This window comes from Nelumbo lutea, chromosome 3 (genome assembly GCF_056320005.1).
Source record: "Nelumbo lutea isolate HS-2025 chromosome 3, American lotus-T2T, whole genome shotgun sequence".
Classification (NCBI taxonomy): domain Eukaryota; kingdom Viridiplantae; phylum Streptophyta; class Magnoliopsida; order Proteales; family Nelumbonaceae; genus Nelumbo; species Nelumbo lutea.
The window spans coordinates 50,246,952-50,274,511 of NC_142686.1; the positions used below are offsets into that span (position 1 = coordinate 50,246,952).

The 27,560-nt window shown below is 42.1% G+C and overlaps 1 protein-coding gene across 2 annotated transcripts in view; it reads left to right on the forward strand.

Moving 5' to 3' along the window:
* The window catches only part of LOC148864889 (flowering locus K homology domain-like), a 40,145-nt gene extending 24,726 nt beyond the window's left edge, over positions 1-15,419 (forward strand). For both annotated transcript variants that reach the window (XM_088979002.1, XM_088979003.1), the window contains exons 3-7: positions 12,560-12,809; positions 13,586-13,734; positions 13,873-14,154; positions 14,441-14,635; positions 14,936-15,419. In XM_088979002.1, coding sequence (XP_088835128.1) covers positions 12,560-12,809; positions 13,586-13,734; positions 13,873-14,154; positions 14,441-14,635; positions 14,936-15,109 — 1,050 coding nt within the window. In that variant the 3' untranslated portion in view covers positions 15,110-15,419. The remainder of the gene's footprint in view (positions 1-12,559; positions 12,810-13,585; positions 13,735-13,872; positions 14,155-14,440; positions 14,636-14,935) is intronic.
* Positions 15,420-27,560: the final 12,141 nt, after the last annotated feature.

The window sequence follows — 27,560 nt, forward strand, 5'->3', positions numbered from 1 at the left end:
CTAGATTGTAGGTTGGACCAGGTGAAATTGTGATTTAGAAGAGGGATTTCTTTAAGTTCAAAGGTGTCCACAAATTGATTGAAATTCCTCATGCTTGTAATCACCCTCGGACTCGGATTGTTAGTTTCCTCTTTGAACCTCACCACATTAAAATCCCCTCCCACGCACCAGGGTCCTTCCCAGAGGCCCTTAATATCACTCAACGCTTCCCACAGTTTCTTTCTCTGCCTGTAGTCGTTGGGGCCATGTACATTTGTTAAGACCCATTCAAAACCATCTCTTATTAATTCCTCGACCCCTACAACCACATCTTCTTTCCACAAAGTTACAATCCCACCTGAAGCTCCCCATGATGGAGCAGTCGCCCACCTTATCCCCCTTGATCTCCACACACCTCTTGGCCATCTACTGTCGAAATCAGATCTCTTGGATTCTTGAATTAACACCACATCCGGGTCAAACTTCTTAACCACCTCTTTGATAGTTGCTCTCTTCCTCGCACTACCCATCCCCCTTACATTCCAGCTTAGGATCCGCATTTCAAATTTAGGCTTCAACCCTAACTCACCAGAGATTTATTTAATCCCTTTCCTTTTCTCCCCTCTCACCCCAAACTTCTTATCCCCCTCAATATCTCTCCTTAACCTCTCAACTTCACTCAGTTTTCTTCTTTTAATCTTACTCTCCTCCTTTTTTGTAGAAAGGTTTTTAGGTCATTTGGGTTCTTAAGTTTACACCCTAGCTTGCCAAAAAATTCTGCTATTGAGTCCTCCTTACTATCCTCCCCTCTTTTAATATCTTTGTTCTCTCCACTCCTAGCCATCTCCTCAACTTTGCCCTCAGCCTCCCCACTATAAGCCGATTCTGTCCCAGTTGTAGCCTTCCTCCATAATTCATTTATTTCAACTGCTCCCATTATACTGTCAATGATTCCCCAAATTCTTTTATCCCTGCAAGTTCCCTTTGCCTTCATCTCCCCTTCCAACACCCTCTGAAAACTTCTTGTGGTCTTCTGACTATGGGCTTCAGACTTTGAACTGGGGAGGGAATCTGGAACAAGGGACAAAGCAACCTCATCAGTAGAAAAAAATGAATTTACAAAGTTGACAGATTTACCTGAAACCGACTGGGAGAGCGAAATGCAAGGGAGGACAGGTGGAAGCCAAACCCAGTAAAGAGAAATTGGAGTTTTCTGTCTCTTCGTTTTGGAGGGAAACATTCCCCGTCATTTGGTTTACACGCAGGCTGCTTCTCTTACCCGACTGTTTACCTCTCAGAGGTGTATCCCCGTTCGGTTTTGGGTTAACATGATCTGCCGCCATCTCAGTTTCTTGCTTGGCCTCAAGACTTGGTGAAGGCTTATCCCCTTGTGGGCATTGGAATTGCCTCCCGTCGGTTTGATCTGCGCTGTTGGCTAACACTGACTTTTCCTTCCGATCAGCCCCAGACTCCACTTGTGCGCACTCCCAATCTCCAAGAAAGAGACCCATCAGATTTAGAGTCTCCCTGTTTTGATCTCCTTGGAGTTCATCGTCTTCCAAACTCCCTTTGCTTGAAATTTCTTCTGAACTCTCCTTCTCATCTTCACTTTCGGAACTACACCTTAACCAACCCTTATCTTCCTCCTCCCTTTCTTCTGTTCTGTCCCTCAGGTATCGCGGATTTGGGTGATCTACTGCAAGAGAGAGCTGTTCATCAACATCCCGCTGAGAGGCCCAGCTCAGAGACTTAGTTCCAGCTTCTGTTTGCCGCCCCTGAACCTTGTTCGTTTCATACACACCTGATTTGGAAGATGATAGATGGTAAGTCTTGTCTACCATCTCCCTCTCCTTAACCTGACCCACGTGACAACTTAAACTATCACGTGGCTCACTTAAAGTCTTCAAAGGTCTAAAGGCTGGGCTGCCCCTACTTCCAGCCGGTTCAGATAAAGCCACTCGGTTGAGACCGACCGGGCCGGCTCCTCTCCTGGCCACGCCAGCAAAGGAAGGACCACCATTAATAAAAGTCTTTAATTCAAAAATATTTGAATTTATTGCCTTAAATAGAGCATTTCGGGACTGATTAACCTCCTGCAACTGTTCCTCTTCCATTTTCACACCGCCGAACTTCCCCTTCTCCATCCCTAGCTGGCCACGTGTCCTCCACCCTGCCACTTCACCATCATCCCCCACCTCCGTTCGTCTTCCCCAAAGCGATGCTTCAGCTTCAGAAGCAAGCCAAATCTTGTACCATGGGGTTCTAGATTTAGAACCCCATGTGGGTCAAGACATTATTAATGGTGCTTGCCTCGCTTCAACATCAAGACAAGTGTGCAGATGCCTCTGTCAAAGCTGATTTGGTGGCATTTCATTATAATAATGGGTTGGTCCACACATACATATAACACAAGGTGAATGGTTACATCTTCTGACTACTGTTCAGTATGTATGTCTACTGTTTTTATTATTATACATCCACAGGCACACCTGTAGCGGCCAAACGAGTGTTTAGCATGATGCAAGTATGATTAGGACAATTATGACTAAGATGGGTCAAAGGTTTTTTTTTGTTGTCTTATATTGCTTTTGAGTTAACCTTTGCCTTAAGCCCTTAACTGTTAAAAGTCTTTTGAAAAGTTTTGGAGTGGTATTTTAAAAGTTAAAGTTGTAACTAAAGCACAAGTGGTTCCTAGAACCTGTGGTGCAAGGTGCAAAGGAAAAGTTTGCATGTGGACAAAGTGAGGCCCTTCATTTGAAAAAAAAAAAAAAAACAAAAGAAAAAACTTGATATACAAAAACATGCAAATTTAAACTCTGAAAGACATAACATATTTCGGAACACCTATTACCTATATTGGTTAGAGCGTTGTGTTATTGACACAAGGGTTATAGCCTTGTGCATTCAAGTCCATACTTAGGCTAAAATGTTTAAAATCTAAATATCTTAGTTACAACCTAGAATATAGTAAATTACCCTTTTGAACATTAAATTTAAGGTTAATTCATCAAAACATAGCTACGAACCAGGTTAGAGTGCATCTAGGTTCAGATGAAGTGCATGCTATAAAATGAGCCTTACTGTGAGGCTGTGAGCCTAGGTTATCCATCCTCTTGAAACACTGATCAAGCCCGGGCCTGCTTTTAGGTTCATGCTACTACCATCAGACCACATTATGAGCAACACCAAGTGCCAATCTCATAAATCTAATCCATGGACATAACTAAATTAAAGTGATCCTTGATACGAACATTTAGGCCATGTTTTAGAAAGTATAAAGTATATTAGGGGCCCAAAAGCACAAGTATAAAAAGGTGATTTTGTGCTTTTGGCGGTTTTTGTACTTTGTTTTTTAAAAGTGCAAAAAATTGTAAAGGTGCTACTTTTCATCTTTTTGTGCTTTCAAAAGTACAAAAGGGATTCTTGAAAACTCTATCCAAACAGCACCTTAACATTTTATTTGCTTCCTGGGAATATATTCATACCTTGTTCAGCACATTTTTATTCTCTCCACACGGGGGGGAAAATTTTGTGGAGCTGTATCACTGCTGCTATTCTTTGGTGTGTGCTGGAAGAAAGGAATGCAAAATCTTTGATGAGAAAGCATAATCTATAAGAGCTATTATCATTGAATACATTCATATTAGAGTGGCATGTTGAGTCAAGTCTGTGGATGTTTTCTCTTCACTCTCCATTGATGATATAATTAGTAATTGGCACGCTGTTGCTTGTTCCTCTTTGACAAGGAGTATTATTATTTTGTGGTGGTTCACTTCCCACCTTAATACAATAAAATTAAATTTTGATGGATGCGGCTTTACAACCCAGGTATTTCAGGTCTGGGGGGTGATTTAAGAAACAGTAACAGTGTTGGGCATTTAGCACTATATTCAGGACCTACAAGTTCTGACAATTCCTTAAGGGCAGAACTGTTGGTGGTTCAGCAAGGCTAAAGCTGGAAAAACCTTTAGTCTCAGGAACCTGCAGGTGGATTGTGACTCATGAGTGGTTATAGGCTGGTAGGGGAATGGCTTCTTGGGTCCTTGGGAGCATAGATATAGAGGGATTAAACAATTGGTAAAGGAGATAACAACAACCTTTACTTGGTGTACATTGTCAGCTAATTGTGCTACTGATACCTTGGCAAAACAAGGGGCAGGGTGGAACCATGCACATTGAGGTTTGATCCCTCAAAAGAGGGAACTTGTAACACAGAATATTATAATTAGGATATAAAAGGGATGGGCTGCATTGGTAGACCCTTTAGTTGGGGTGCTTGCACATTTATACATGTACAACAGTCTTTTATAACAACTAACAAAATTGTTTTGTTCCTGATGAAAAAACATTTTATAATCAGAAGGGGATAGAAAGGAAGGCGAAGATGGCCCTGTGAATAAATTTACTAATATGTGGCTCTAATGTAACTTGTAATTCAAGCTATTCTGATCAAAGAAAAGGTTGATCGATATACAACTTGCCTGTATGCCCAAATATTGACCATTTATGATCCTCAGAATTATAGAGCAGTTAGCATCTTTCATTTTATGCCAAAGTAAATTTTAGTGAACGGCCAATCAGCGGGATTCTTCAAAAGTACCAGAGGCCTTAGACTAGGGGATCCCCTTTCCCCTCTTCTATTTATCTGTGTGATGGAGACCTTAACTATTTTTGTGAACAAAGTAGATGAGTTGGGCCTGTCATGCCCGGGGGGGGGGGAAGTCCAGCTGCTCCAATTTGCAGATGACACTCTTTGCTTCATTGATGCAGAAGTAGATCAACTTGAAATTCTATTTGGGGTTCTGAGTTGGTCTGAAGTGGTTGCAGGGCTGAGACCAAATTGGTCTAAGTGTAGACTAATTCCAGTGGGCAGGATTGAGAATCTCAAATCTCTAGCTGAGGTCCTTGCCTGTCAAATTGGATTTCTGCCTACCATATTAGTTTGCCTCCAGGAGCTAAGTGTACTTCATCTTTGATTTGGGATCCGGTGGTGGAAAGGCTGGAAAGAAAATTAGCTTCTTGGGAAGCCAAATATTTAACTTTGGGAGGCAGGATCACTCTCCTTAAAAACTCCCTCTCAAATATGCCCTCTTATTTTCTCTCTTCCCTATTCCAACAAAAGTGGCCCAAAGGGTGGAAAAAATCCAGAGAGGTTTTTTATGGAAAGGCTGGGATGAGGGAAAAACAGTACACTTGGTCGGTTAGGACCAAATTTGTTCTCCCAAAGGAAAAGGGGGTCTGGGGATTAGGAGACTGAAAATATTTAATGAAGCCCTCCTTGGAAAATGGATCAGGAGATTTGGGACAGAGAAGGATAGCTGGTGGAGGAGACTGGTTGCAGCTAAATACGACACAGACAGAGGTTACTGGATAACTAGCTCTAGTGTTGATTCCTTAGGGTGCTCCCTTTGGAAGAAGATCATGGATTTGTTCCCTTTCTGAATAGGGGTTTGATTCTGAAGGTGGGAAATGGTCGGCATTTAAAACTCTGGAAAGACAAATGGTGTTCAGATAGGTCTTTGGCAGAGTTGTTTCCTCACTTGTATCCCCTGGTTGACAATCAGGAAGATTTGGTGGCTGAGTGCTATGAAGTCTTAAACAACTCCATCTTGCAACCCCTCATTTAGAAGAAACTTCAGGATTGGGAAATTAATCAAGTGAGGGAACTGTTTGAGCTGATTTCCAATCAGACCATAAGCCTGCTGGAAGAAGATAGTTGGACCTCACTTGAGCTGATTAATCAAGTGAGGTCCTTTGCCAGATGTTTGGAAGGAGGTAACAAACCTGATTTTCCAGCTGCTACTATTTGGAATGCGACAGCCCCTACCAAAGTAAATGTTCTTGTCTGGGCTGCTGCCCTGGATAGATGCCTCACTAAGGAAAACCTGATGAGGAGAGGAATTCCGATTCAAGACTTAAATTGTGTGTTATGTGGTCAGCAGGAAGAGGATAACAGTCATTTATTCCCCCACTGTTCTGTTTCCATGTCTTTATGGAATCACTATCTTTCCTCTGTGGGTGTATCCTGGGTCATGCCAAATCCTGTGTTGGATCTGCTATGGTGTTGGGATTGTTTAAGGCTTTCCAACTTGGCCAAAAGTGTATGGAGAACAATTCCTGCCGCAGTGATCAGCACCATCTGGGTGGAGAGCAACAATAGTGTTCCAGAACAAGGCTAAAGAAGTGGACAACCTCATTTCTAATTCTTTTGGCAAAGTGGTATCTTGGACTGCATCTGTAAAAGGCTTCCAAACCAGGGAGTTTGGAGCCCATCTGAACTCTAGAAGTCTTCTTGAGTTGTAATGTAGTCTGGGTTTTGGGCCTAGCTTCTCTTAAAAGGGACCTATTTTGTATCCTATTTCCATTTCTTAATAACTTACCCTACCTTTTTCAAAAAAAAAAGTAAGTTTTATTTAAGATGGAATTTTAGTAAAATGAACAAAGATACTTCTCAATCTATGATGTAAATAATATTTATGTCCCAATCCAGCACCAAAACAAAAGGCATTTTGTGGAAGAATAAGAATACCCAGTTAGGGGTGGCTTTTATTTCTGAACCATCTGGCTCAGCCGGCCCAATTGTGGCCCAAAGGACTTTATGGCTGGGCATAGTATTTCTTGAATCATGCTTCCTGATTCACTCAAGTCTGGGTCATTTTGGACCGAGCCTGGTTTATAGATACTTACAAACAACATGCATGCAGTTCACATGTACAGTAATATATACGAGAATGGTTTAAAATCTCCCTGATTTCCTTAATATTTCCACAACATATTTCCATTTCCATGGGTAGTGACATGAAATTTTACTGGAATCGACATTTCCCCAATGAGCACTACCAGACCTACTTGGAGTACAAGAGATAGTATCCACGACATATTTCCATTTTCACTTCCATGGGTAGCAACATGTAATTTTACCAGAATTGACATATTCCTTTTGAACACTACCAGTACTATGTGGAGTACAAGAGATAGTATTATAACATAAGTTGGTGACAGTATTGTCCACCTAAGTTGGTGATAGTATTATAACATATGTGAAGTAACAAGTTATTGTCCACCTAACTTACATGATTACAACTTTGAGCTAGCTCAATATTCATTTCAAACATGAAGTTAAATAATAGTTTTTATTTCTGTAGTAAGATTATTTGGTTGATCTGTTACAACCATTTACATTTTCTCCGAGTTTAAATTTTGCTTTAACTAATTCTATCATGAAGTTCTAAAGCTTAAGGTTTACAAGGCAACTTCAGAACGTATTCTTTTGTCTATAACCCTAGTATCTTAGTTTTGTTTAATAACTTGGAACAAGATAATAATTTAAAAATCTGTGCCTATGCTTCTTTTGTCATTTCATAAAATATTATTCTATATTTTGCATATTTTACAATGTTTCCACCGTCTATAATTTTCACAATATTTCCATACGATATTTCTGACATTTCCGATATGTTTCTTATATTTGGATGACCGACATTTCCACTGATATCGACATTTTAAACCTAACGAGACTATACTATATATTGAACAGTATATATATATATATATATATACTTACCAATATATAGCCATAAATTATACAGAGGTGTACATACATAACACATGGGTACACAATAGACAAAGTGTTTTAAAAGCAAGAAGCAAAACGAAGGCACAAGGGGTTCCTAGAGCCTGAGACACAAGGTGTGGTAAGAGGGGCCTGAACTAAGTGAGGTTCCACCTATATAAAAAAGCTGAAAGAAAACTTGATATATAACAATATGAAAATCTAGGTTCTAAAGGAAATACATCCTGTTGGGTCAATTGTATTTTTTTTTAAACGTTTGTTATGCTTATAGATTGGGGAGGTGTGGCTTTTTCTTTGAAAAATATGAAAGCACACTTCTCATAAATGCAAAAAGCCAAAGCCATTTTTTGGCTTTTTTGAACGGGCTTCTGGGTCCAAAAAAACCCATTTTTGCCTTTTTTTACCAAGCATTTATATCTGGGTGCTTTTGGATTCTTGAACACACTAAGCCCCAGAAGCGCTTATTCGTAGCCTTATTAGAGAAAAAGAGAAAAAGAATTACAAACTAGTGGGGTGTCAAGATAATACCCAAGAACAGGAACCACTCAACCAAAGAAATTATCAAAATTACAATCTTGTAATTCAAGCACTTCTAAAAAACTTTCTCCCAAATAAGTTCCAGTGGTAGTGGTGGAGTGGATAGTTGTCAAGGCACCTAGGCGATGCCGCGGTGGAATTTGAAAGTATAAAATAAATATCCAAACCCCTCTTAAGCTACTTTTTTGATTTTTTATACTAACCAACATACCTGTATGCTAGCAATAAAATCATTTGAATAAAACATAAAGTGCCATAGCTAACATACAGGCCAACAAAAATGGGGGAGTGCAGCTAAGAAAAGAGAGAAAAATAAGGGGGTAGAGCCCTGTTTTTGTTCCCAAAATAAGTTGTCCAAGAGGATGACCTGGACTTTTTTTAAGGGGGTGGAGACCCTGTTTCATTCAAAAAACGCATTATTAAAAAATAGTGCGAAAAAATACATGAAAGTTTTAGAAACAGTCGCATCTCGTGCCTTTCCATGGGTTGCATGTAACTCTTATTTACTGGTCTAATAAAATCTTACTCATTTATCAAAAAAAAAAAAGTTTTAGAAACATACCTGGAGGTCTTCGACAACTTGCACTGAACAATCGAAACTTCTCAGCCCTTGGTTTCTCTTCTCAGCTCTTGGTTCAGAACTCAAAGTCTCGAACCCAAAGAAACTTTCGTAGTTTTAATATAAAAGAGAATCACTTTAATAAAAAATGATAACATACAACGGGGTGTATTCTAATAAAATAAAACAAACCAATAAAACATATGCACATTTGAAATATATATATATATATATATAATATGGGTGAGCGCCTAGTACAAAAACACCTTGGCGTTGGGTGAGGTGATCTCTAAAATTCGCCTAGGTCACCTTGAGAACTATGGTGGAGTGGTTGAGGAGTGGGAAGGCAGCACTATGGCAGTATAGAAATGATCTGAAGAAGTTCCAATGGCAGACTAGAGAGATGGAAGTGAGATTTCAGTGGGTTCAAAGGACAGCCAACAGAGGGAACAAAGTTTTTGGGCACAATTGTAAGGAAAGTTGTAGGGGGAGATAAAGACTTGCTTTTTTTGTGATAAGTAGGTAAAGACTTGCTATCTCTTCCATAAACACTTGTGATTTGTACCTTTAAATCTATATTAATAAAATGTTGAGTTATTGATAAAAAATAAAAAAACGTTCTCCCAAATCTGCTTTGTTGACTTGTGCAAATAGCGTTCTGTTTCTTTCTTTCCAGATTTTCCAACATACAGCAGCGGGGGTGCAGCTCCCTATGATTCTAGGGAGGATGGTAAAGAAAGATTTGTTAACATAGAGAATAATTAGTGGAGGATGGTAAAAATTCCATACCTTTTGTGTGAATGGAAATGGAAGAAAAGCCAAGCCAATTAAAACTGATAAAAAAGGCCAAGCCAGTTAAAGATGATGCATATCTGTATATGTGGCATACAAGAAAGGTTAAAAGAAAGTATAGCAAACCATCACGGGACTGCTGGTTCCCAACCTTTTTTTTTTAATCTATAACAATAAGATTCATTAATTAAGAATAAGATTACAGAGGAGGTCAGCTAAAATATCTTAACTCCCCAAAAATGCCAACATACACCCAAAATAAAAAGAACAATTACAACTGAGTGCAAAAGACAGAACTCCTATTCAACCCTTGCCTAGCTAGGCCATCTGCAAATGAATTTTGCACTTCTCTTTACCCATGTATCGAACTTCAATGTCCTTAGTCAGCTATTTAAATTTCCTTTTTTCATTGCTGTAGTTCCAAAGCCTAGAGTTGTCTTCTTTTACCCAGCTCACTACAGTCTCAGAGTCTCCTTCTATGATCAATTTATTAACATTCAGATCTTTAGCCCTTTGTTCCCAACCTTAGGAATCCATCTGAATGATGGTTTGCATTTTTCCTGAATCTTAAACTGAACAATCCTCAAAATGAATGATTCGTCTTATAACCACCCCTGTCAAGGGTATCTGCAAATTAGTTTGTCAACCTTTGAGTCCATCTTAACAAGTTGTCATTCTGGAATCCAAATATTAGCCCCTTTTAATATGATGTGCACAGAACCAAGCACTTCCCTGACGAGTCCTATGTCCATCCCATTGCCACCTGTGGATCTCCTCAATCACATCTAGCTTGATACTGGGGGACAAACATGAAGTTAACACTTAACTTCCTTGAGAGAAATTCAGGTGAAGTTTTCGAAGTGTGTATTGATTTGTTATTTTGCTAAAGAATGTCTTTGTTCCATTTAAGTAGAAAGGAGAAAGAGTGTAATTCACACATCTGCCAAACAAAAGAGGGGAAGGACCCATGCATGGATTGCGTTGTCCTTTTTTATTGGTCAACAAGAATATGTAAGTTCAAAGAATGGTTGGGGGGGAGGACTTTCTTTTTAGTGGTGCAATTTGGTCAGGTTGGGTTAAGCATTTTCAAAATTTGAATGGGCCTGCAAAATAGTTGAAGTCTTTCAACTTGGACAACCTGACTTGCACCTCTATATTTTTCCCATTTACTGTTAATAAAAGGGCATCCTTGGTCTAGAGAGTGTATCATAAATGGGTTTATTAGCACCTATGAACATCTTGATTGTGTCTGTCTACAGCTTAATGTTGGGGTATGCCAAAATGTTGGGGTTGCATCTCAGTATTTATAGTGTGTTTGCATACTTTGCCTTAGCCTCTTTGGGCTCTATATAAATTGTCTTGTATCATGAACTCAGCCAGATGAAGCTGAACTGCTTATTCTTTGGGTAGGGTCATGCTTCCCAAATCAACATGCCAATGTTTTATTTCAAGTGATAGTGTCCACTGTCCATAATTAAGCTTCTAATTTGCTACATCTTTGGTATATAGGCTGAATCTTCTGTTCCATTGTGTCCCTAGATCTGCTAAAATATGATAGAGATTCCATGTATTTGGATGGTGCTTTGGTGGTTTAAGGACCTTGCTCTGTGTATGTTTGTTGTATGCCCATATGTCTTTGGGCTCTTTGTGAGCCTGTGTTTTTGGGCTTTCTTTGCATGTCAATTTTGTTTTTTATATATTTTTGGTTACCAATGGGAACTCTTATTATCTTATTATTTACTTTCCTGGTTTTTGATAAGTAATTAAAATTTTATTAATAAAAGGAGAAAGGAGGCCAAGAAGCCTTGAATTACATGGGGTCTGCAACATATTGAACATAAAAACAACAAGAACCATCAGCCTAATCTGCCAAAGCAAAGGCTCCTCTGCCATTACAAAGTCTGAAAATTGGACTCAGTTGAAGTTTGAACTCTTTTAATATTGATACCATGACATGAGAACACTGTTTTTTTTTTTTACTTTTTTCAACTATGCTTATAAGCTTTTGAGCCTTGTGCCATCTGCCTTCCAACATCCTATTATGTCTCCTTCCAAATGCACTGGAAGATGATGAAAGGATTCAGATTCCACAAGATTGTAGTCTGTTTGCTAAAATTTCTTGATGGCCAAGAATCCACTAAGCATACTAGGTTATCAGGAATGGTGTAGTTCCAATGTAGTGGCTTCATAAAGTTCTACCAAACTAGGGTAGATAACATACCCCATTTTTTAAAATCTCTTGAGTCTTGATGGACAAGAATCCACTAAGCATACTAAGTTATCAGGTATGATGCAGTTCCAGTGTATTGGCTTCATGAAGTGCTACCAAACTAGCATAGAAAACCTACCCCATTTTCACTTTTTTTTTGTTTGTGGCTACTTGGTATAGTTGTCGAGGCAATGCCTAGGCGACAAGGCACCCTTGGAGACTCGCCTCGCCCAGTCGCCAAGGAGTTTTTCATACTGTGTAATAAAATACTTCTTCTTCTTCTTCTTCTTCTTCTTCTTAATTCTTCTCCTTCTTCCACCTTTTCTTTTCTTCTTTTCCTATAACAGAAATAGGGGTTCAGCCCCTATATTTTTTGAACTTAAAATTTTGTCTAATCAACACATTTCTTTTCTTCCACCTTTTCTTTTCTTCTTTTCCTATAACAAAAATAGGGGTCCGGCCTCTATATTTTTAGAATTTCTTTCCTTTCTTTTTTTTCTTCTCATAAATATGTTGATTTTCTTGACTTAAACATGAAGTTTATAATTTTCTTATGAAAATTATGGATTGTTATTAAAGAAAGTTGGTTATGGAACCTAGGGAAATACCCTAGGATATGTAATTTTTACTTAAAAAAATCCATCGCCTAGGCGGCTAGCCTTGCCTTGGCACCTTGAAAACTATGGTTCTTACTAGTGGTTCTGCTTGATCCTCTCAAATCAAGTTAACTCTTTCGACCAAGCTTCAGAGATAATATGCAAGGTTTTTCTTTTAGATTGTTCTGAAAAACAAAGAGGAGTCTGGGTCTGTATCAATTGTGCATCTGAACTAGAAAAAGGTTTTGCTTTTTTGTAAAATTAATTTAACCTAGCTATGTTTGTTAGTTACTGACTGCTTAATTCTTAAATAGGTAATGATTTCGGCAAAGGAAGAGCCAGATGCTTCAGTGCCTCCTGCAATGGATGCTCTGCTGAGAGTTCATAAGCGCATTGTTGATGGTTTAGATGGTGATTTTTCTCGTCCTCCAAGTTCTGGTGGCACAATTTCATCAAGGCTACTAGTTGCAGCTTCACAAGCTGGAAGTTTGATTGGAAGGCAGGGAGCAACGATTAAATCTGTTCAAGAAGAATCAAGTTGTGTCATTCGAGTTCTTGGACCAGGTACTATTCAGTTCAATCCCTAACATGTACATCTTGAGCTAGATCATTTTTTCTTCACATTCTCTTTTAAATTTTCCTTAATCTATATTGCTTCCCTTTCCCTCGATAAGACTAACAAAGAATTGTCATAGGAGATCTGAAATGCACAACCAGGAAGGATTTGGGCAAATGCCTGTTTCATTACAAGGTGAATAATGTCCAATCCTTCAAAAATCTATTTTGGCCACAGATTTTGCAACCTCATCAATTCATTTCAGAGTAAAAATAGGCCATTACTCAACGTTGGTTCTGGACCAGGAGTAAACTGGATACAACCATAACCTTTTGTCTCTCCCCCCTCTCCCCCCGTCTTTTACACAAAGTGAATACTCTCAGAAATTATCAAAAAAGAAAAGGACTGCTCTCAGACTTGAACCTGCATTCGTATACTTGTAGGACTTAGATTTTACCATTACACCAAGTCCAAAATAGCTCCTAATTCATTTCTGAGAGTTGCTCAGAATAAGGGGAAAAATAACAGTCTTTAATTGTCTCAGGAGTGCCTGGGTTATGCAGGGAACATCTATGTCTTCTTTGGCCATTCAACAGTTACACCCAATTGGTATGGCTTGTTGCCAGAACCTTGTGCATTATTGAGAGAAGAAAATCCTTACCCCTATTTATTAAATTCTGCATGTGCGTGGGAGTATGCATATTTTCTTAAACTGCCATCAAATTGCATATGCATTATATTTTCTTCACTCCTCATTTTGTCTCATAGCTGTTTTGAAATACAGAACATCTACCAGTTGTTGCACTACAAGATGACAGAGTTGTTGAGATACAAGGGGAACCTGCTGGGGTGCACAAAGCCGTTGAGCTCATTGCTTCTCATCTCAGGAAGTTTTTAGTTGATCACAGTGTAATTCCAGTTTTTGAAATACATGTAAGTTTATTCTCATCCTTTTTTTTTTGGATAATAGCATCTTAAAGGTCATTTTGACCCATGGAGATTACATAACAAGGACATGCAATTAAATAAAGTGATTTGGTTTTGAATAGTTATTGGACTTTCCCCTTGCAGATGCAAATGCCAAATCCCCAAATGGAACAGAACATGCCACCACATCAGTCTTGGGGCCCCCCTCCACAAGGGCTACCCCCAAATGTTGGTGGTGGTCCTGGCTTTGGGACTATTCCTCAACACATGCCACCCCCACGGCAATACGATAATTATTATCCATCAGCTGATCTGCCACCTTTGGAAAAACAACCTCACCAGGCTCTCTCTGCATATGGAAGAGAGGCTCCTTTGGGAGTTCATTCTTCAACTAATGTGCAGCATCCATCACCAATGATCACTCAGGTACATTTTTTTTCTTGATGTTGTTTTCTTTATGGATGAAACTCAATCTATAAATCTATGAAGAGAATAAATTTAAAGATAATGAATTTGGTGTTTGAAAGTGCTTTATTTAGAAAACTGTTCCAAAATTTGATCTACCAAAGATGTGAACATTCACAGCCTGACTTGGATCATTCTCATTCAAGGCTATAAACAAATAGAAGAATTGACGTTTCAACTTCTGCCATATTGAACATAGTCTACAGAATAATTTGATATTAAAGCTATTTTTTCTTAATGTTTGCAGGTCACACAGCACATGCAAATTCCACTATCCTATGCTGATGCTGTAATTGGGACTGCTGGTGCAAATATAAGCTATATCCGGCGTTCCAGTGGGGCAACCATTACAATACAGGAATCAAGGGGTGTGCCTGGGGAAATGACTGTCGAGATCAATGGAACTGCTTCTCAAGTTCAGACAGCTCAACAGTTGATACAGGCATGTTTATGTTGTCAACAAGATTTTTTTTTCTCTTCATTGATCTATCTATCTGACTATAACACCAAAGTTGTTTCATCTTTCTATGTTCCTTTAGCTTGAATTAATTGGGAGAGTAATGGCATAAATTTTGGAAGTTATCTTTCAATTACTCCGTTTTGCATATTTGCATGACACCCATATGGTCTCTGTGATGCATGGATGGGGGAATGCATGTTGCCTTGTGTTTCTACTGCTCTTCAAGCATATGACTACATTTTGTTGGATTGTCTGCTAATAACTAATATTCTTGGTTTGCAGAATTTCATGGCCGAAGCTGCAGGCCCTACACAGAACTCAGTTGGTGGGTGTACTGACCAAGGCTATAATGCTTTTCCAACCTACGGTACCATGTACGCATCTCCCCCATCCAATAATGCAGGGCAAGCTGCTGGAGTCTATGACTCAACCTATGGCACAAACTATGGGTATTAGGTATGCAAAAAGATCTGATCATTACTGAGACAATAAGCTTAGATCGGACTTGCTTGGTCACAAGGACCAGAAAATTGTAGGGAGGTAGTTGTACCATCGAAATGTTGCTCTGTGGCTGTCTGCTTTAGCATTAGGAAAAGTTACCATTTAGTTTTCATTTGTACAATAGGCGAACATTGGTCATACTTTTGGTCCATTGTTCTTCTTTCACTCATGTAGCTGCTCTCACATTTTGGTTATTCTGAGTATCCAACCTTGATTCTTGTGTATTGATTCCCTTTCGAGTGATGCCATTCCTTTTTTCTTGTCATTCTTGCCCCTTTCTTTTTCTGGGAAACGTACCTGAAAGCAATGTTTTGAAAATTGTAATCGAATTGAAAATCGTAGAGAAAATTGAATCGAATCGTTAATGTTATCATAACGTAAGATTATTTGCAATTTTTACAAACATGTCAAAAAAACGTAAATATAGATATATTAAAAAAGGCTAAATATAGGGTTAAATACTTAAAGTACCTCTATGCTTTAGCAAATCGACAGTAATACCCTTAAATTTTCTGACAATGAACAAAATCTTCTGTTAATATGTCGTTACGATCCGTTAACATGTGATGTCAGATGATTTATATATATATTTTTTAAAATCTCAGTTTTACCTTTTTATGGTTGAAAGTGTTTATTTTATGTTTTTACTCTTCATTATTCTTCAAATTTTCAAAACATTTCTCCACCCAAAACATATTTAGAAAGCTGTAATCATCATCAGCAGCTATAATTCCCTTTTTCAAAATATTGAAGTTGAAAGCATTCCTTTAAAACAAAGCCAAGTATCTCAATTTCTTCTACGCCATGGATCAGCCATGATAATCTACTATAATCTTTTTTTTTCACAAGAATATTCTGATATTTTTACCAGCCAATAAAGAAGGCTCAACTATTATGCTCCATGTACAATCAGGTCTCTCAAAGTTCATTTTCCCTCTAAAAAGAGATTTCACCAAAAGTTTTCTTGGTCTTATTTCCAAATAATTTCATCCCATGACCTAAAACCACTACAGCACTAATGATACAGTAGAATTACTCAACGATTGTTTCTAATTTGTCAACAAGCACACTAAGAAAGACAATTCCACCCCAATCATCCTTCTCAAATAGGGTCCTTGATTTGTCCCCAAACCCTTAATTCTTTGAAAAACATACTTGTCAAATCAGTTACAAAACTGCCAACAATCTATCTCTTGATTTGTTGCATATTTCTTTCTATAAGATTGAAGGTGAAAGAGAAACAATAGAACCTGATATCTTTTTTTTTTTGAAAAGAAGCCGAAAGGCAATTTCATTCAACTAACTCAATGAAACATTTGATAGTTGATACAAGGATGTTAGAAAGAAAAGATGGAATAGAGGACCAAGTAAATGGTCTATACAGCACCATTTGAAGCTGCCACAGTGGGTGGTGTAGGTTGAGCAATATTATAAGCATCACCTTAATACCAATCTCTTGTAAGAAGACCGTGAAGGACATTGCCTCTAGCCCCCTACCGAATCCAAGTAAGAAGCATGAATGGGCAAAGATCGGGCTAGCAACATGGTACCGGTATGATCTTGAATCACTAAGGCCACTTTAGTCGTTGAACTCGTTTTGGCTGCATCTACATTAATCTTCACAAAACCACAAGGTGGTTTGCTCCACCTAATACCAGTGCCCACGTCCCCTGCTTCTGCTTGAATGATGTCTGTTAGACCCACTTTTTTCTCCATGCATCTTGAACATCTATCATCTCCATGCGCTCAGATTCTTCAGGCTCCTTGGTGGTTGTCTCTTCTGTCGTCTCTCTCTCTCTCTCTCTCTCTCTCTCTCTCTCTCTCTCTCTCTCTCTCTCTCTCTTTTGCTTTCCTTTTATTTATTTAATTTTCTTCTTTGTATTAGTAAACAACATGGTTTTCAAAACCGGACTGGACTGAAAAATGACCGGTTCCGTTTTTCCCCAAAACCAGATTTTTCCCAAAAACCATTCATATTAGTCAACAAACCATTGACCCGGAAGGTTAACCGTTTGAACGGTTTTGACTGTTTTTAATTTTTTTATTTTTTGTCAGAAAAGGCCGACCATTCGACCTGGGAACCAGACCCTTGATCGGTTCGTTCTCCAGGACAGTTTTAAAAACTAAACAAAGACAGTTCCCTCAAATTTCTCTTTGTAACCGGTCTCTTCTACTTGAAATATCTCCATCTCATTCCCCAACCCTCTCCCTTTCTATAACTCACCTTTTATTCCTCTATAATTTCCTGTTGGTTCCTGATGATGCGCGATCTGGAAGCTCCTAGCTGGAGAACTACTTGGACGTACTCGCGTGACTAGCTGGATCAATCTGCAAAATAGTGCCCAGAGGGACCAGGATCGAAGACCCGGTGAGGTCGCTCCAATGCTTAAGTCAGTAATCTGTGTGTTTGTGAGCCAAGTATGAATGCTAGAGAGCTTGAATGTGAGTAATCACATGTACGTTCGCCTTGAGGATCGATGCCCTTATATAATTGAGTAGTCGTGAACCTTACGAAAAGGCTCTAGGGTCTCCGGGCTAAATAGACAAGACCCGTTCCGTTCACGAAGGAGAGCAATGCACCAATTGATAAGGTTTATCCCTTTCCTTCGATTCGGGCAGAGTGAGGATGAGCCCTGCTTTTAGACATCGTGATCCTAGGAAATTCAGAGTCCGTTGGGGAAGCTTATGGAGTCGATTACATGGCGCTTCGGTTCTTTGGCCCCAAACTGATACTTTGGTTTTTCGGCCCCGAATTGAATTGGGTACCGAGGTGTCTTTATGCCGAGATGGCTCTACGCCGAGGTGACCAAATACCCGAGCTCTAACTTTTGTTGATTGGGCTCTCCTTGCTGAGTTGTCATCATTCGAGTAGATCGCATCCACATGACCTCTACTTACTAGGTTGTGCCAAATCACCCTCCACCAATTGTCCCCCACTCCTCGTGCCAGGGGTCCTGGCCCGGTGCGGGGAGTTCATGACGAGCCTAGGTGGATTTGGCACGAAGTCTAGGTGACATGGAGGGTAGACCGTTGGTCGGACCTGTTCAACCATTCGGCTCAACCAGGAAGTGACCTAGATTGCTCAACTGATTTCATCCTCGGGTGGCGTGCAACTAGTTTTCTTGGGAGCTATTGGATCACACAGATCACAATCATTGATTGTTGGATGTGGTGGATTATAAATAGGGGCCGAAGGGCCCATTATCCTCGCCAAAATTTGTGTAACTAAGCTTTCTTGAGATCGCGTCAAAGTCATTCAGCTCACCATTCTCTCCCCTTGTGTCCGAGGTCGTTACCGCCTTCTTTGGTGAGTTCGTCTTCTTGTGCTGGTTGTCCCCTTCTTCCTTTTTCTTTTTCTTTCTCCTGTCCAATATGTCTAGCGTTAGCACAAATAGTCTACTTAGTGATTTTAGCGAGCCCGGGGGTGCTAAGGTACTGCCCTTAGCTCCCACTAGTGAGGTTAGCTCTTCGCTAAAGAGCTCCTCTTTGAACCTTTCAGGAGAAATGCCTTTACCTGATGTTGGGCTAGCTCGGTTTGAGGAACCCGAATCTTAGGCCGAGCGGCCGACCTACGGAGAGGGGGTCTCGTCTTCTACTCGAGGTCGGGATCCAAACAACTTCGGTCCTTCCACGATGACCTTAGACAAGTTGTTGTCCTTAATAGCTTGTTATTGTCTACCCGATACTCTTGTCTTCAGCATTCCTTTGGGTCAATACCCTTGGGTTCATGACCATTATGAGCTCACGGTCTTTGAGGAGTAGCTCGTACCTAGGCTGCGCTTCCCGCTCCACCCCTTCATCATAGAAATTATTAAGTTTTTTAACGTCACTATCAATCAGGTTCACCCAAACTCTATCTATACTATTGTTGGTATGATCTCACTCTTCCACGAGTATAACTGACCTCTCTCCCTAGATACCTTTAGCTCAATTTGTTCCATTAAGAAAAATTCTTCTTGTCTGCTTGACAACACCCGACAAAGTTACTATATCTCACCTCGCCTCGGATTCAAGGTCTTGTTCGATAACCCGAACAAGGTATCGACTTGGAAGAAAAGGTATTTTTTTGTTCAGAACCCCGAAGGATGGCCATTCCTAACTCACTGGCGAGTGGCCATTAAGGACCCCGGCGTGAGGCTGGATGCAGAGACCAGGGCGGTCATCCATTCTTGGAGGGACCATGGCCTTGAGATGGAAGATTTCCTGGCTGAGGAGAAGCTTGTGCGAGCTGGGCTGAGTCCTCCTGGTAGACCTCTACCTTGGCACACACATTACTTCTCTCTTTTTCTCTTATTTGTGCTTACTTCAGTTCGTAACTGACTAGAAAAAAAATTTCTCTTTTTCTTCTCTTTTGTAGGAACTATGACGGGTGTTGACGCTGTTAACCTCTTGAAGAGTGTTCAGAAAGGGAAGAGAAAGGCCTCGAGAAGATCTCGTCTAGAGGAGGCTACCTCTTCAATTCTTGCCGAGCCCGAGGTTGTAGCACCAGAGCCAACCATTGCCGAGCTCCTAGGGGAGGATGTTCATCCCCATCCTCCAGTTGTTGACCTGGAAGAAGATCAGGGTGAGGAGACCCCACCCCGTGTACCCGAAGGTACTTCAGTGCCCGAGCCTCAACCCCCTTTAGCAAAGGAAAGCATAATGACTCTGAAGCTCGGGCTCCTTAAAAGCAAAGATGCAGTGTTTCCTACGGAGGTCGCGAAGTGGGCTGACATGCCAACAAGTCAGCTCAGAGGAAGAGCAGCCAGCTATTGCATGGTGGTAAGTAACCTACCTCTTTGTCTATTTTCTTATCCTTTTTTCAATGATACTTACGCTTTCTTTCTTTTTTAGGTGAACTCTGCTATCCACTCGTTAGTCTATCAATCTGAGATCCGCTTGAAGCAAGCTCAGGAGGCCGAAGAGAACGCTTAGAAGCTTTACCGTGAGCTGGACTTAGCTTGGCGTGAAATTCTTAGGGCAAATAAAAGAGCTCGGAGCCAGGAGGAGCTAATTATACTGCTAAGGGAAGAGAAGAAGAAGCTCAAGGGGGAGAAGGATGCTCTCCACTGGGAGAACAAAAACCTTGAGGCAATGATCAAGGAGCGCATCGAAATCTTCGACACCTCCAAGCCGAGTACGGTTCTGGCTCGTATCGATCGAGCTTCAAGCTCTGTAGGTGGCTGGTGCGGCAAAAGTTCCCCGAGCTTAACCTGAGATCCATTTCCATGTCTTCAGTTACTCCAGAGATGGCAAAGGAGGCCGACAAGGAACCTGACTCCTCCAAGGGAGAAAGTGATGATGAACTCCTCGAAGTGAGACCGTCAGAGGAGGCAGGTCGAGACAATGTGGAGGAGGACCAAATGGAGACCGACCTACCTACTGGAGGAGATTTTGGAAAGTCTGATGTTTGAACTTGCCTCTTTTCTTGGACCCCCTGTATATAGTGTATGTCCCGGACCTTCGAGCTCGTTGTAGTAGTAGTTGCTTTCCTTTCTATATGTTGTTTTGTTTTGTTTTGTTTTTTTGCCATATACTCGGAACTTCTTGTTAATGAAGCATCATAATTCTAAAAAGCCTTATGTGTGCAAATGTGTGCAAAAGATTTTTCTAAGTGTTGGTTATCCTGAAGTGCCGAGCTAACGAACTGGACTCCAAGTAGGAATAACCCTGTGTTGTTGTACGCCGAAGTGGACGGACACTGTAGGGTACATACCCGACCTGTCTATACACGGGCTACTCACTTGCCCAAGCCGAAGAGGCAACTAGGACTTATTGTAGTGCAAAGATCTTCTATTAGCTTGACACCGTGGCCCTTAGGCTTTTGGGAGTGACTCATAGTCCTCTCTCCGATTTGTCGTGTTTTTGACTAGTTTGGTGGTCCCATAGACTTAGAGGAATTTTACCTTGGAGTTGTGGACTCATAAGTAGTTCCTTCTCAGGTTGTCGATGTTCCATGCTCGAGGTACCTACTTCCCTTGCAAAGTGTCGAGCTCATATGTGCCTTCCTCGAACACCTATCTTATACGGTACAGACCATCCTAGTTCGGTCCGAGCTTACCCACGCTAGGCTCAAGTACCATAACTTTCTGGAGAACTAGGTCGCCGACACAAAACTGCCGCTTCTTGACTTGGGCATCATAGTACCGAGCTACTCTCTACTGGTATGTCGCAGTCTAGATGTAGGCCAGGTCTCACACCTCCTCTACCAGGTCCAGGTCGGTATGGAGCTCGTCGTCATTTGCTTACTCATCATAGACCTCAAGTCGCAATGTGGGTATCTCAATCTCTACCGGGATCACCACCTCTGTACCATACGTAGGGAGTCTCACCTGCCGCAGTCTTGATAGTAGTTCTATAGACCCAAAGGACACTAGGCACCTCATCCACCCACAATCACTTTGCTTGGGCTAGGCGAACTTTCAATCCGCGAAGTATCACCCTGTTAGTTACTTCTACTTGTCCATTCATTTAAGGGTGTGCCACCGAGGTGAAGTTTTACTGAATCCCCATCTCGGTACACTAGTTTTGGAACTTAATATCTTCGAACTGCTTCCCATTGTCGGATATCAGCACCTAGGATAGTCCAAATCAACGTACTATGCTCCTCCAGAAGAAATTCTGTATGTTGCAAGCTATGATGGTTACCAGGGGCTCTGCTTCCACCCACTTCATAAAGTAATCTATTGCCACAACCAGGAACCTCATTTGCCCAGTTTTCGGCAGGAAAGGACCGAGGATGTCGATTCCCCATTGTGCGAAGGGCCACGGGCTGGTAAAGTACTTCAAATCGGCATCAGGTTGATGGTGAATATTGGCATGCCTCTAACATCTGTCACATTTCTTGATGAGCTCAAGTGCGTCTGCCTTCATTGTGGGCCAATAGTAACCTTGCCTTAATACTTCCTGTGCGAGGGCTCTACCCCCCAAAGGTCCACCGCACAAGCCTTCATGGGTGTCATGAAGTACAAGCTCTTCTGAGGGTCGCAGACAGCATAGGTAAGGGAGCGTGAAGGATCTCCTATACAGTCGTCCGTCTATGAGGACTTACCTGGCTGATTGATGCTCTACCCTCCTAACTGGATTGCGTTCTGCAGGTAGGGTCCCATGGAGCAGGTAATTGCGAGCAGGTCAATCCAGCTCGATTCTGCTTGCAACACGGGAGCGACCTCTTCTGCCCCCCGAGAATGTTTGGTTGAGGTAGGTCCTCAATGTACACAGTTCGCAGTGTTGTCGCTCGTGCTCACTAGGTATGATAAGGAATTGGCCTCAACATTCTAGCACTTTGGAATTTGCCTAATGAAACAGGAGCTGAAGTTATGCAGGATCTCCCTAACTTTGGCCAGGTAAGCTGCCATAGTTGGGTCGCGGGCTTCATACTCGCCAATGACTTGGTTGACTACTAGTTGTGAATTGCTACATACGATAAGGTGCTTTGCTCTCATTTCCTTTGCTAAGTTCAGCCAGACAATCAGTGCTTCATACTCTGCCTCGTTGTTCGACGCCTCGAATCTGATCCGAAAAGCATACTCTAGCTTCACCTCGCTTGGGTCGTATTGTATCAGTCCCGCACCACTTCCTCGCTGGTTGGATAAGCCGTCAACATGGAGAATCCAGGGCTCCTTGTCCTAGGTCGGGACTACTTTGACTAGGTCCGATGTCGCACTAGTTGACGCTTCCAACGTATGAGCGAGCTCGGTCAGTTCAGGGGTTGGTGCACCGAATGTGCACTCTGCTACGAAGTCTGCCAAGACTTGGGCTTTGATTGCTGGTCGTGGCTCGAATCGGATGTCGTATTCATTCAGCTCGATAGACCACTTCATTAATCTTCCAGACACCTCGGGCTTGAGCAGAATCTGCCTCAGGGGTCTGTTGGTGAGAACAACGATAGTGTGGGCCTGGAAGTATGGGTGAAATTTATGGGCTGCTATGACCAGCGTGTATGCTAGATTCTCGATTTCTGAATACTTAGTCTCTACATCCTACAAAACTTTACTAACCTAGTAGATGGGTCGTTGATCTACTTCTTTGATCAATACCGAACTAACTACTTCGTCACTCGTGGAGAAGTATAGTTTTAACTCGTCCCCTTATTCAGGTCGAGTTAAAACCGGTGTGGTACTTAGGTACCTTTTTAGCTCATCAAATGTGAGATGACACTCTTCGGTTCATTCAAAATTCTTGCTCTTTTTTATTGCTTTAAAAAGGGGTAGGCATCGGCCCACTGATTTAGACATGAAGCAGCTTAGGGCAGCTATCCGGCCAATCAGCCTCTGGACTTTTTTTATGTTTTGAGGTGGTTTCATATATAGGATTGCCTTTATTTTTTCCAAGTTGGCTTTGATGCCACGTCGGTTGACTATGTAGCCTAGGATTTTACCCAAGGTGACTCCGAAGACACACTTATTCGGATTTAATTTCATATTATATCTTCTTAAAATTTGAAAAACGTTATTTAAATCATTTAACAAAGAGTTCAAAAACTAGGTCTTCACGACCATGTCATCAACATAGCATTCTACTTTATTGCTGATCAATGGCTCAAACTTTATTTACAAGGTGATGGAAAGTTGCCCCAACATTTTTTAATCCAAAGGGCATAACCTTATAACAATATAGCCCGAGCTCAGTTACAAATGCAGTCTTGTCCTGGTTAGCAAGATCCATCATAATTTGGTTGTAACTGGAATATGCGTCTAGAAAGCTCAACAACTTGTACCCTGCGGTCGCATCCACTAGGTGGTCAATCTTGTGAAGTGGGAAGCAGTCTTTCGGGCAGGCTCTGTTCAGGTCGGTGTAGTCAATGCACATGCACCACTTGTCGTTGGCCTTCTTCACCAGAACCAGGTTGGCCACCTCCTCATCGACTACCCTCCATCGTTCTGGGGTGAGGTTACATTTTTTTTGTCTTATTGACCTAACTAAAGGATCGGCATTAAGCTTGTGAGTTATTATTTTTTTGTCAATCCCGGGCATCTCTACCGTGGACCAAGCAAAAATATCTAAATTTTTAAGTAAAAACTTACTAGTTGAGTTCAAAGTGGCTCGTTAATTGAGGCACCGATCTGAAGAGTTTTGGTTGGTTCAGCATCAGAGACCGATATGTAGACCGTTTCTTCTGTCGGGGCAGCTCGCTCTTCGGTGTACTCCGCTAGTTGCTCGAGCGCGATGTCTTCGGCTAGCTTTGTTTTTCCTTTCAAAGCGGCTATGTAACATTTACGGGATTAGAGCTGGTCACCTCGCACGACCCCCACGCTGTAGTCAGTTGGGAACTTCATCGCTAAGTAGTAAGTGGACACTATTGCACGTAAAACGTGTGATAGGCTGACCTACTATTGTATTGTAGGGGGACGGAGTCGTGACCACCAAGAATGTGTGCTCAAATCGTACAATATTCGACCACGTGCCTGCCTCCACGTGTACTGTGACTCAACCAAGAGGCCTGGCCTCTTTGCCGCTGAACCCTACCAAGGGTGTATCTGTCGGCTTTAGGTCGCTCTGCTGCAACTGTAATTTGTCGAAGTTCTCCTTGAAGAGTATGTCTGTTGAGCTGCCTAAGTCCACTAAAATGCGTTTCACCTCGAAGTCGTTGATCCTTAGCTTCATTACTGAAGCATCATCATGCAGGTATTGGATCCCGCGCACGTCATCCTCAGTGAAGTAGATAAGTTCTTCAAGTTGAGGTCGTTTTGGCGGGTTTTCGCCTTCATTCTCAAATTCACAGACTGAAGTCCTCCCAACTGCTAATGTACATCCCGCGATGATGGACCCGCCAGTGATCATATTGATCACTCCGTGAACTGGCCTCTCCTCTGGTAGCTGCTCATATTGATCACTCCTCGCTTAGCATTTAGAGGTGTATATTTTGTTCTCTCTACTAGCGGAGTCTTGGAACGCCGACTTGACTTGTGGCCGCGCGAGGGGTACCTGCTTCTTGACTTGCTTCTTTCCCTGCTCGGGGACTTATTCTTCTTTCTTTTCTGCACATTGTTGCTCATCCCTTCATTCTCTCTCTTCCTCTTTTCAATTGGTGGATTATAAGTCTTCTGGTTAATCTCCTCCTCGGTACCAATGAACTGGTCTGCCAATTTAAGAAACTCGGTGATATCTTTTGGTTTGTTGGATACCACATGCCACTTGAACTCTCTGTGGATGATTCCCTTCTTTGTTGCAGTGAGATGCACCACTGGATCAAGGACTGATATCTACAGGCAAGTGTCGTAGAAGCGTTTGATGTAACTTTTGATTGACTCCCCTTCCCTCCGAACCACGTCAGAAGGCTCTCTTGCAACTTCGGGCATTTCTTGTTGATAATGAAATGTGCAGTGAATAGATCGGCAAATTGTGCCCAACTCGTAATGGAGCCCAGTGTGAGGTTCCTATACCAGGTCCGAACTACTCCTCTGAATGTGGTGGAGAAGGCCACACACATGCAAGCTTCGTTAGCCCTAGCTAGGTGCATCTGAGACTAGAAAGAACCAACGTGTTCATTGGGGTTGAATGACCTGTCACACTTGTCTAGTGGTGAAACCTTGAAATCTTTCAGCATTGGGGTTGCTAGGAGCTCGGGAGACAGAGGAGATGACCAACTAAGCAAGGGAGGCGCAGTCTTCGTTGCCACCGAGCTCACTTGTTCCCTTTCTTTAATCGCTCTGCTTGTTGGCTTGGCTTCGCTGGCAGACTGTTTCTGGACGAGAAGCAATGAGTCTTGTGGCATTGCCATTGTTGCTTCTTCACTGGCTCAGCGTTGGTGCTGCTGACCTCGGTTTGGTTTGCTATCATGAGGCATGGAAGGGATTGGCCTTGAGTTCGAGCCTCTAGCTTCGGGCTAGTTGTTATCTCCCTACAATCCATTGTTCTCCTATTGGGAGTGCCGCGGCGGGTTGGCCCTATTGAACTGGCTATCCTTAGGCCTATTTTTAACGTTTCCTTGTGATACTGGAGGAGTATGTTGATCGACCCTCCTTCTATGAGGTGGAGTCTGACCCCTGGGAGGGACAGGCACCTACGAGGTCCCCTCACCCTGATGGGTTTTGGTTCTGGCCCAGTTGCAACCCTAGGTGTCGGGGTGGAATTGGCTGCTGGTTCGGTTGTAGTGGTGGGAACTACTGTTGATACTGCTGGTATAGGTAGTACTACTGATATTGTTGAAACTGTTGGACCTATATCGTCCGGACGCACTGAACAAGGTCATGAAATTGGGAGTGCTCGACTCCAACGGGACCACGGATGGCTCAGAGAAAGTCACACCCACTAGGGGGAGCAGGACGCTCATTTGTGTGGTGCCCTGTGGTTAGACCTGCTCATGGGCCGAGCCGGGCTAGGCTCGGACTGGGCTTTTACTCTTCATTAATGAAAATTTGTTAGGCTTGATCCCGAGCCTGGCCCGACTCGACCAATGGGCCTACAACTTGGGCCCGTGCCTGGCTCTGATAAAAAGGCCGAAGCCCGATTGTGTTCGCCGGTGAATGTGTTCGCCGATGATTGTGTTTGCCGAAACTGAGTTCGCGGTGACTGTGGTCTATGAGCTGTGACTTGCGATTTTAAGTTTAACAGTGATCAGTCCACGTCTAAGAAAGAGAGAGAGAGAGAGAGAGAGAGAGAGAGAGAGAACTCGTTGGTGCCTATATTCGCCGCCTTGTCGTCGCCGGTGTCTGAGATTTGAAAGAGAAGTGAGATTTGAGAAGAGGAACGAGAGAGTTAGAGAGAGAAAGAAAGAGAGAGAAAGAGAGAGAGAGAGAGAGAAGGAGAGGAGTGAGGACTCACCGTCGGAGTGGTTGTGTCGGTGAACGTTTGCCGCCTCGCCGGTTGTGTGGCTGCTTGAGAGTGTGAGGATGAGAACTGTGGAGGATGTGGAGAAGAATGGTTCGGTTGGAAAAAAGAAAGTAAAGAGGCAAAGAGGTGAAAAAAGAGGGGGTCTTCGACTAGGGTTTTTAGGTTTAGTTATAGGTCAGGCCGGGCCAGGCTCGGGCCGGGCTATTTTGGAAAATCCCAAGCCCAGCTCGAATTTATTGTGGGTTGGGCTTTTTGGCCCGATGTTAAGCCCATGGGCCCATATGTTTGTTTAAGCCCGTCCGTGGGCCGAGCCGGGCCGGGCCGACCCGTCGAGCCACCCGGCCCATGAACAGTTCTACCTATGGTACAGATAGTGACAGGACCCCTGAAGTTGTAAGGGGAATAGTAAACTGGCCAATACATACCATGGGGCCTTGGGGGAGGGTTGGTCATTGATCTTGCCCCCCGGTGACATTTATCTCGATGTTTTTCCCGATGTTGTTGGAAGAATCCATTGAGGTTGGAGCAAAAACTAGAACTACAACTGGGATCGGGATGACCTTTTGATCAGTTCCCATAGACGGCGCCAATTGATGATGCACGATCTAGAAGCTTCTAGCTGGAGAACTGCCTGGACATAATCGCGTGGTGA